Source organism: Gadus morhua, chromosome 3 (genome assembly GCF_902167405.1).
Source record: "Gadus morhua chromosome 3, gadMor3.0, whole genome shotgun sequence".
Lineage (NCBI taxonomy): Eukaryota > Metazoa > Chordata > Actinopteri > Gadiformes > Gadidae > Gadus > Gadus morhua.
The window spans coordinates 9,430,309-9,441,577 of NC_044050.1; the positions used below are offsets into that span (position 1 = coordinate 9,430,309).

An 11,269-nucleotide genomic window follows, 5' to 3' on the forward strand; every position below is an offset into this window, starting at 1 on the left:
TATATATATATATATATATATATATATATATATATATTATTTACAATTTTATAAATAAATATATATATTTATATATATACGTATGTATACATAAAGATATAGACACATAACATTAATCACACTGGGGTACTCATTTGTATATCTTTCTGAAGATGATCCCTACGCCTTGCCAGGGTCACACGCTCTCTAGGCATCTCTGATCTGGTGAGGACCTCTTGATTATCAACATCATTGGTTCAGCCCTCAACCCGCTTCCAGTGGTCTCTATTAGCATGCGTCACCGCCTCCTGACCACCTATTGGACGACGTAAGAGTCGGAGCTGGCTCGGGAAAAAAGGAATGGACGCTCCGCGACGCAGCAGCATCCATAACAAGTGATGAGGGTTTTATAAAATACGACAGTCACATCCCAAAATATAAAACGAAAGAACGAAGAGCAGCCTATATAATGGTACGTGCATCGTGTTTTTACGTCGTCCACAAGCTATTACTTCAAGTGTATTTGCGGACGTCGGACGATGGGGATGCGGTCTATTTTCGTTTGACGTTTCCTGCTCAGACAGGGACCACTATTTGGTTATATATAATACGATATCATGTTATGGTATACTGTTTATGATATGAATGCATACATGTCTGTTAACAATTAATATTATGGTCGTGGGAGTATATTGATGTCAGCGCATCATGTACCTTGGTAGCGAAGAGGATATAGCCTAAGAGTAAATATACATTTTATTTTTCAGTTTCAGTCTGCTCTGCGGTATACAATGTTATTTACATTTCAGTATGGCTTTGTGAACCACGCGTTGGAGCTGCTCGTACTGAGGAACTATGGTCCGGGGATTTGGGAAGATATCAAGTGAGTTTTTGAGTCCATGTTGCTTTTCTGGGTACAACTCGAAACGATTGATAAACTATGGGTCAAAGCAATCAAACTTTTTCCAGAAAATTTGTTAAGCAAACAGGCTTACCCCAATCAACGAAATTTGAAATGTACTATGTTCAATACACTTCAAGAAATAGGCTAAAATGGGTAATAAAAGTGATTTTATTTAAGAATCCTCACCAAAAACGTTCAAAAGCTTTTCAGTGCAAACATAACTAGCCTGCAAGAGAAATGCCCAGCGATCATTCACTGTGTATTATTTCAGCAGACCCAAATATTTGGCTTTGTGACCGTTTAAAGTTTAAATGTGGTCTGTTAGGCTCCTGTGAACTCACCCAGCCTCAAATCTTTTTTTCTTTTTCATCATCTCTTCCCAAGTATATCAATAAACCATAACTGATAAATAGTGTGGCTACTTGTAGCCTATTTTGAGCTTTGCTAACAATTACAGAATGTGCAGATTTGACACGTAATCTTTTTCAAAATGCCATTTGGGTTGTTTGTTCAGCTGTTAACACTCAGGAGCACACATTCCTGGCTACACTGTAGAAGCATCTCTATATTCCATCTTATCAACTGTCATCTCTTCCAACAGTTGGTGTCAACAGAGATCAATATGATTCAGATGGAAATATGTCTGTTTGTTGCAGGCGAGAGGCCCAGCTGGATGTCGAGGGCCAGTTCCTAGTGAGAATTATTTACGATGACGCAAAAACCTACGATCTTGTGGCAGCCGCCAGTAAAGTCCTCAGTAAGTGATGTGTTTAGTCTTTGTTCTTTTTTATAACTGGTTTACACACTACCTTACTAAGAATCATTCCTATTGAATTACTACAGTATACACTAGAGGGGGGGGGGGGGGGGGGGGGGTGGGCTAGTGGTTAGGGTGTTGACTCCCAGCTGAAAGCTTCTGGGTTCCAACCCCAACACCTGAGTCTAAAGGCTCGGGCGTACTTTCTGCGTTGTGCGTCCGCGGAAATGTACTGGTCGTGCGGATGAGCATGTGCTTCCGTTCATTCGTGGACCGTATACGCTAGATGCTAGATGCCTCCTATCTCCTTCCCGCCCCTTAGTGAGAGGTAGGAATCTCTCATACAATTTCCCGTAGGCATAATCGAAATTTACATTCTGCAAAATATTTTATTTAATTTTATTACTATTTAGAACAGATGTGTTCATATGGAAGTAAAGCTAACTGTTTAATATCATGTGTTTCAGAAATTGACGCAGGGGACATTTTACAAATGTTTGGGAAGATGTTTTTCGAGTTTTGCCAGGAATCGGGATACGACACTATCCTGCGAGTGTTGGGGTCAAACGTCCGTGAATTCCTCCAAGTAAATATGGCTCGATTTTTAGGATTTCAGGTCATAAGTCAATTCATGGAAATTCATCACCGCATCAATTCAATCGTCCAGACTCCCTCCAAGAGTTTCCAATCTGTAGGATCCGGAAAAAACCCATGCAAAATCTGTCATTTTGTAAAAGTATCCTCTTTTTACCCCAGTGTTTGTAATTGCAAATGTCTTCATCAGAACCTGGACGCCCTTCACGACCACCTGGGCACCATCTACCCCGGGATGAGGGCCCCGTCGTTCCGCTGCACGGACGCGGAGCGAGGCAACAACCTGATCCTGCACTACTACTCCGAGAGGGAGGGACTGCAGGACATCGTGATCGGCATCATCAAGACCGTGGCCCAACAGATCCACGGCACCGAGATCGAGATGAAGGTTCGTTTCGGTGCTCTCTTTGAACTTTTATTGTGAAGGAAAGCTAAGACCCCCCCCCCCGCGTGCGCTTTGCGGTGAATGCTTCATATTTTTTCCAAAACTTTTGTTGTAACCTTGTTATTCAGAATGTGCTCAACATCATCCCTTTTTGTTTAAATGGGTGTAATACTGCCATCAAACATTGTGGTTTTATTCTGTGCATGTGTGTGTGTGTCTGTGTCTGTGTGTGTGTGTGTGTGTGTGTGTCGGGGTCAAGATGCCGCACTGTGTGTGTGCGTGTGTGTGTGTGTGTGTGTGTGTGTGTGTGTGTGTGTGTGTGTAAAGGTTAGAATGTGTGTGTGTGGAGTTTGTCTTGGTGCGATGAAGAAGGAAAACATCCTTGTTTTCTCTTCACATTCCAAGTTAAATTTACAGAGAATATTAGCAAATTTGAGCTGAGCTACGTTTACCTTGACCCTTGAGTGTGCGTGCGTGCGTGCGTGCGTGCGTGCGTGCTTGCGTGTGAAAGCTGGATAATTCTGGTATGTCCCCAGGGGAATACCGCCTTCCCTCCGTTCACCAGGTAGCTATCCTTAGCTCCGCTCTGAACTAATCACTGTGCTGAGACGCTCGACAACGGCCTCCATGAGATCACTTGTGTAACACCAGAAATAAAGAAAACAGGAAAAAATAAGAACCGTCAGGTGTTCCAAATGTGACACCCAAGTCTCTGGCGCTGTTGCCCACCGTTGCTATGGCAACAGGGCGCAGACAGTCCGCTCCCCGCGACACTGCGCCTTATTGCTGTACTCCCATTGGACGGGATGACACAAATACACGCACACACATGCACAAACACACACGCACACACACTTGTTACGTGACAGCACCTGTTTAACACTAGCAGTACTATGTTATGTCCATCGTGTTTTTCAGACTCTTAAGAAATGTCATGAAAGAAACAGTTTTTTGGTGAAAAGTCCACATGCAGCATTGTCAAGTAATTTGCAGTTGTAAGATACAATCTTTTGGAAATCTGCTCTTTAAACAAACAAAAGGTTCTAATAACCCCTTTTTCGAACTACAAACACTAGTTCCCCCACAATATAACCCGGCACAGTTTTAACAACAGGGTTTAAAAAGCGTTTCCGCCTTCTGACAAAAGAATTCCGTTATTCTAAAGTAAAAATCGCTGTTCCACAAACCAAGCCCTTCTTCAGTTCCTGAAAAGCAAATGCCCTCCAGGTGATCCAACAGAAGAGCGAGGAGTGCGACCACATCAAGTTCCTGATCGAGGAGAAGGACTCGGAGGAGGAGGCCTTCTATGAGGACCTGGACGGCTTCGAAGAGAACGGCACCCAGGAGACCCGCATCAGCCCCTACACCTTCTGCAAGGCCTTCCCCTTCCACCTCATGTTCGACAAGGACCTGGTGCTCACGCAGTGCGGGAACGCTATCTACCGTGTGCTGCCCCAGGTGACCCCCCTGCACACGCACACATGCACACACACACACACACACACACACACACACACACACACACACACACACACAAACAGACACACACAGTGTGTTCTAAATAATATGGTTCCGCTGTTCTTACTGACCTGGTTCTGCTGTTCTTTATTACCTGGTACTACTGGTCTTACTGACCTGGTTCTGCTGGTCTTACTGACCTGGTTCTGCTCTTCTTACTGACCTGGTTCTACTGGTCTTAATGACCTGGTACTACTGGTCTTATTGACCTAGTTCTGCTCTTCTTACTGACCTGGTTCTAGTGTTCTTAATGACCTGGTTCTGCTCTTCTTAATGACCTGGTTCTAGTGTTCTCAATGACCTGGTTCTGGTGTTCTTAATGACCTGGTTCTGCTCTTCTTACTGACCTTGTTCTAGTGTTCCTAATGACCTGGTTCTGCTGGTCTTAATGACCTGGTCTCTGTGTTCTTAATGACGTTGTTCGGCTCTTCTTAAAGGGATACTTCACCCATTCAGAACCGGCGTTCTATCATTATAAAATCACTATTGTAATATATAAAAAAAGTTTTTTTTCCTTCAGTCTAACCCAGTCTTCCCTTGGCCCAGCTTTCCTGATCTAATTTTCTCCCGAGATGACGTCAAAAGACGCGTTTGACGTCATGTCAGGAGAACTTTGCTTGCCTGCTAGAAGGGCCGAGGACTACAAACCACTGGTTCCGCAAATTTGTGAGCCCACCAATCATGAATGAGGGGGGGCGGGAGCTCTTGACGAGATGTAAACACAATGTCCGCCATGTTTCTTCACCGCTTAGCTAGAAAACAAAATTTCAATGTCAAACAGCCAAAGTGGATTTTGAAAATCTATTATTGGATTCAGACATTCTGGGCTATTAGTACGAGCCAGAATACAGCCAGGAAGAATTGACGAAGAATAGAGGGGGAGGCTGCTGTGGCGGCTGCAGCTGAACAAGCCTTGCCTGTTGCCGAGGACGAGGAGCCGGAGCGAGCCGGTTTGCTCTGTTCGCCTATAGACACTAACACAGAGTCCCTGTGCGGCAGCAAATTTCAGCAATGCCAGTTTCTTCTAGAATAAATGGCTGAATCTGGCGAGGATGGGGCCATGTGTGTAACCTCTCACCCAGGCTTTACGCCTCATCTGAACAGTTGGGTATTGGATACATATTTCCGGGCCCAGAAAGTGAACTGGAAACGCCAGCCAAAGCCCGCCGAGAGAAACAGACGTCTGAACATAGAGTAAGTGTTTGTTTTTTTACCAACACATTTCCTACAATAGTTTTGAGTCCCGGGGAACGTAACAATGTAGTTGTCCGAAAGTAGCCGATCTTATTGGAAGAGCATAGGCTACGTCAGTTAGCTTGAAGTCGGTGTAATGCTGTATAAGCTACTCAAGGCATCATTTACTGTGTCTTGCTTTGCTAATGTTGTTCTCTTTCTTTCTTAGACATTATCGGCTTCCTGTGTTATCCAGGCCATCAGAGCTAATTACCCAGCACAAGATGGGCACTACCATGGCTACCAGGAGACAGTAGATGCTCAAGATGAGCTGTGACTATTTCGACTCTAGCTAACGCACCCTACACGTTTTATTTTTGTAAATAGTTATATTATATATAACTAACTATTATCATATTTTTTCCTGAATAAAACTTCAAATTCATGTTGGTTGTTGTGATTTGTTTACTAACCCGAAAGTAAACAAAAGAAAAAACTAAACAAGTTTAGTTACACTAAAGTAGGCCTACTGTATAAGATAAACATTTATTTCAACTGGGGAGAAAAGGTTGATTACAAATACTAGTAGCTCAGATATGCTGAGCTACTGTAATTAGCAAATGTTTTTATCTTGTACAGTAATATACAAATGATTAGAAGTCTAAACTAGTCAACGTATCACGGGGATATGTTTACACAAAGTTTGCTCACGCTACCACCCGCGCTAGGACCATGGGTCATTCCCCCTCCAAACGGAAACAGGCGGGCGGTGCAACGAGCGCAATGCACTGTGGTAGTTGGAGGATTTCTTACTCTTGAGCCAGAGAGACACTCTCTGCCTTTTCTTAGGCTAGGATGAAACGATTTCATTGATAATACATAGAATTATTGACTTCATATATCCTTCATATCTCCACCTGTGAAGTATCCCTTTAATTACCTGGTTCTGCTCTTCTTACTGACCTGGCTCTTTTCTCCTTACTGAGCCGGTTCTGTGCTGTGCTCTCCAGCTCCAACCAGGGACCTGTAACCTCCCGTCGGTCTTCTCCCTGGTGCGTCCGCATATCGACTTCAGCTTCCACGGCATCCTCTCCCACATCAACACCGTGTTCGTCTTGCGGAGCAAGGTATGCAGAGACAGGAGAAGATGAGCTAGGAAACCCTTCATTCATCCCCTGAACTGGACAGATATTCAGAGTTTACAGTGGGCAACAATGAAAGGCCAGCACAAATCAAACAACAAAAATGACATCAGCAGTGAAGCCAATGTACACGTGAACAAAGTGTATCCATTTTCTAGTTCTTTAGATTATTGAGAAAAGTCGTATTCCGTTTTATTTTGATACAAATTTGTTTTGATAATTGTTTATTTATAATAAATGTATTTGATGTCGATGATGGTGATAATGGGGAGGGTGGTGATGAGGACTATGATGATGATGATGATGGTGAATATGAGAATGATCGTGGTCCCCCCCCAGGAGGGCCTGCTGAACGTGGAGCCGGTGGAGAACGAGGACGAGCTGACGGGCGTGGAGATCAGTTGTCTGAGGCTGAAGGGCCAGATGATCTACCTGCCAGAGGCCGAGAACATCCTCTTCCTGTGCTCCCCCAGGTAGGCCCCGCCCACTCCTCAGGTACCGCCCACTCCTCAGGTAGGCCCTCGCCAACTCCCCTAAGCAGGCTCCGCCCACTCCTCAGGTAGGCCCCGGCAACTCCTCTAAGCAGGCTCCGCCCACTCCTCAGGTAGCCTGCCGGCAACTCCCAAAGGTATTTATTATCTTTCAATAGTTAAATAGTGATAACTGTTAACTGTGCGGCGTTTGGCAGGACCCAAGTGCACAGACTGACGACAAGCGTTACAAGAGTTTATTCAGATGCTGGATCAGCAGGCAGAGAGTAGTCAGCAGGCAGAGGTCGGCAACGGGAGGGCAGATTGGCAGTAGAGAACGGGTGAACAGACAGACCAGGCGAAGGGTCGAAAGCAGGGGAGGCAGGCTGGTTGATCAGGAGTCGGGGGCAGAGGAGCAGACAGACTGATAGGGGCTGGGCAGCAGGCAGGATAGTCAGGCAGGCAGGGATCAGAGAACAGGCAGGATAGTCAGACAGGCAGGGATCAGAGATCAGGCAGGATCGGAGGTGGGTCAGGATTCGTAGTCGCTGGAAAGCACTGTGAAACACAAGAGACAATCTGGCAGGGAATGTTTGGAAGGAGAGGACTGATATAGGGGGAGCACAGGTGAAGGTGGTTGGGTTAATTAGGAGCGATCAGGGTGGCAGGCAGGTGAATGGGAAAACCAGGAGCGGACCATGACAGTACCCCCCCTCGGCAAGGCAAGGCTCCAGACGTCATAAATCACACAGGGAGGGTGGAGGGGGCCTGGAGGAGGGTTAGAATTCCTCTGAGACCTCGGAGATTGCGTCCTCCGTAGAGGAGGAGGACGCAACATCGAAGTCCCTTCTCCCCGGCAGGTCAGAATAACCACTCGCCGGTGGAACTGTAGCGGGTGGACGGGCAGGCGGGGCAGGTTGGTCAGGATGGGATCGGTGGAAGTCAGAGATAAGACGGGGGTCCATGACGAAGCGAGCTGGGTTCCAGGAGCGCTCCTCCGGGCCGTAGCCCTCCCAGTCCACCAGATACTGTACCCCACGTCCACGGCGGCGGGAGCGAAGGAGGCGCCAGACAGTGTATACCGGGACGCCGTCGACGAGCTGAGGGGGAGGAGGAGGCGGAACGAGAGGAGCCAGTGGGCTCTCCTGGATGGGCTTGAGTCGGGAGACGTCGAACATCGGGTGGATCCTCATGGCCCTAGGGAGCCGAAGGCGTACCGCCGGCTGGTTAATGACACGAGCGACGGGGAAGGGTCCTATAAACCTGGGGGCCAGCTTGCAACTCTCCAGCTTAAGGGGAAGGTCTCGGGTGGAGAGCCAGACCTTCTGGCCAGGCCGGTAGGCAGGGGCCGGCGAACGGTGCTTGTTGGCGGCGGCAGAGTGGCGATCTGCAGCCCTAGAGAGAGCAGTGCGAGCCCGGGTCGAGGTGCGTCGACAACGCCGGATCAGGGCTTGGACCGAAAGGCAGGAAGACTCCTTCTCCAGGTCGGGGAACAGGGGTGGTTGGTACCCGTAGGCGCACTGAAAGGGAGAGAGACCGGTGGATGAACAGGTGAGGTGTTATGCGCATATTCTACCCATACCAGTTGGTTGGACCAGGAGGCCGGATTGCGGTTCACTAAGCATCGAAGGGTGGTCTCCAGGTCCTGATTGACTCTCTCCGTCTGTCCAATTGACTGGGGATGGAAGCCGGAAGATAGACTGACGGTAGCCCCAACTAGACTGCAGAATTCCCTCCAGAAAACCGAGGTGAACTGGGGCCCCCGGTCAGAGACGACATCGGTGGGTAACCCATGGAGGCGGAAGACGTGGTGGAGGAGCAGGTATTCAGTCTCTCTGGCAGAGGGGAGTTTAGTAAGGGGGATTAAATGGGCCAACTTACTAAACCGATTTACAAGGGTGAGGACGACAGTGTGGCCCTTGGACGCAGGAAGACCGGTCAGGAAGTCTCCCTCTCTTATACGGACCAGGTGGTAGGCATTCCTCAGGTCGAGTTTGGTGAAGACCGTTGCCCCCTGGAGCTGCTCAAAGGCGGAGGAGAGTTGAGGAAGGGGATAGCGGTTCTTCACCGTAATGTTGTTCAGACCTCGATAATCGATGCAGGGTCTCAGGGACTTGTCCTTCTTGCCCACGAAGAAGAACCCGGCCCCAGCCGGTGACGAGGAGGGTCGGATGATCCCTGCGGCTAGGGAACCCTGGATATAGTCCTCCATGGACTCTCACTCGGGAGCAGAGAGGGAGTACAAGCGTCCCTTGGGGGGTGAAGTGCCCGGAAGTAGGTCGATGGCACAGTCATAGGGACGGTGAGGGGGTAAGGAAGTGGCCCTGGCCTTATTGAAGGCTTCTCTGAGGTCATGGTAAACGGCAGGAACCCCGGAGAGGTCCAAGGCTGGAGCAGGATCGAGAGTAACAGGCGACGGTGAAGGGGTCCTGAGACAGGACTGCTGACAGATGATCCCCCAATCTCGGATGGAGCAAGTAGACCAGTCGATGTTGGGGTTGTGTCTGCGAAGCCAGGAGTGACCTAAGATGACCGGCTGGTTAGGTGTAGACAGGAGCATGAATTGAATGGTCTCCCTGTGGCCTCCCGGCAGGAGCATGTGCACAGGGTTTGTCCGGGAAGTTACCCTCCCCAGCACGTGTCTATCCAGGGCTCTGGTGGAGATCAGCGATGGCACTTTCTCTGGATGGAGTCCCAGACGAAGAGCGATGGACCAATCCATGATGCTCTCGTCTGCGCCAGAATCGATAAGGGCGGTTATGGGATGGGTACCGGAGGGCAACAGGAGCTTACCGGAGAGGGTGGGTCTTGTTGATGAGGCAGAGTCTTGGATGGAGCTCACAAGTATGCCTCTGGTTACTGGTGAGCTGTGGCTTTTACCGGGCATTGATCGGCGAAGTGTCCAGGCTGGCCGCAGTACAGACAGAGGTTCTGCCTCCGTCTTCTCTCCTTCTCCTCCGGAGAAAGATGGGTGTGGCCCAGCTGCATTGGCTCCGGACTCCCCATTGTCAGGGGAGCGGTTGGGGTCAGCGGAAGAGAGGCGGGGGTTGCCGGGGACCACGGGCGAAAAGGACTGCGTGGCGGGGCCTCAGAACGCCTCTCCCTCCTGCGAGCCTGGATTCGGAGGTCGAGGCGTCTAGCGAGCTCGATCAGGGCTTCCAGTGATGATGGCGGGTCGTAGGTAATGAGCTCATCCTTGATGTACCCAGCCAGCCCTTGTAGGAAGACATCGCGGAGGGCGGCCGGGTTCCAATCACACATGGGAGCCCTGGTGCGGAAATCGATGGCATAGTCCGAGACTGAACGGCTTCCCTGGAACAGGGATAACCATTCTCGGCCGGCTTCGGCTCCCAGAGGGCCGGTCCCGAAGACTCTCCTGAGCTCTTCGGCAAAGGAGCGGAAGGAGCGGCAGGCGGAGGTCCCTCTCTGCCACTCAGCTGTGCCCCAATGACACGCCCATCCGGAGAGAAGATTTATGGCGTAAGCCATACCCGGGCCTCTTCGGAGGCGAAAGTGAGTGGCTGAAGGGAGAAGATAATTGCGCAATTGCACAGGAAGGTATTGCAGGTGGTAGGGTCGCCATCGTAACGTTCGGGGACTCCTACACTAGGCTCCCGGGGTAGAGAGGCCGGAGTCTCAGTCGCCGCTGGATCAGGAGGTGGAGCGGTGGCGCCGGTCTCGACGTTCGCCAGTTTCTGGCGGATCTGTGTCAGGTCTTGCTGTCCCTGAGCCGTGGCGGCCATCACATGCTGTAGTCCGCTCTCCAACCCGGAGATGCGGTCGCCCGTCTGGGCTGGTCCATTGTAGGCCAGATTGTTCTGTAACGGCGGCGTTTGGCAGGACCCAAGTGCAAAGACTGACGACAAGCTTTGAACAGTTACAAGAGTTTATTCAGATGCTGGATCAGCAGGAAGAGAGTAGTCAGCAGGCAGAGGTCGGCAACGGGAGGGCAGATGGGCAGTAGGGAACGGGTGAACAGACAGACCGACAGGGACGCGACGGCGATCGGGAGGTCAGGCAGGCGAAGGGCCGAAAGCATGGGAGGCAGGCTGGTTGATCAGGAGTCGGGGGCAGAGGAGCAGACAGACCGACAGGGACTGGGCGGCAGGCAGGATAGTCAGGCAGGCAGGGATCAGAGAACAGGCAGGATAGTCAGACAGGCAGGGATCAGAGATCAGGCAGGATCGGAGGTGGGTCAGGATTTGAAGTCGCGGGAAAGCACTGTGAAACACAAGAGACAATCTGGCAGGGAATGTTTGGAAGGAGAGGACTGATATAGGGGGAGCACAGGTGAAGGTGGTTTGGTTAATTAGGAGCGATCAGAGTGGCAGGCAGGTGAATGGGAAA

General features: G+C 49.8%; 1 protein-coding gene across 1 annotated transcript in view; it reads left to right on the forward strand.

Moving 5' to 3' along the window:
- The first annotated feature begins 291 nt into the window (after nt 1-291).
- gucy1b1 (guanylate cyclase 1 soluble subunit beta 1) overlaps nt 292-11,269 on the forward strand; it is a 24,645-nt gene continuing 13,667 nt past the window's right edge. Inside the window, exons 1-8 of the mRNA XM_030350964.1 lie at nt 292-451; nt 789-862; nt 1,540-1,640; nt 2,108-2,226; nt 2,425-2,622; nt 3,847-4,077; nt 6,321-6,437; nt 6,792-6,925. Of these exons, the coding sequence (XP_030206824.1) occupies nt 449-451; nt 789-862; nt 1,540-1,640; nt 2,108-2,226; nt 2,425-2,622; nt 3,847-4,077; nt 6,321-6,437; nt 6,792-6,925 (977 nt within the window). The 5' untranslated portion in view covers nt 292-448. The remainder of the gene's footprint in view (nt 452-788; nt 863-1,539; nt 1,641-2,107; nt 2,227-2,424; nt 2,623-3,846; nt 4,078-6,320; nt 6,438-6,791; nt 6,926-11,269) is intronic.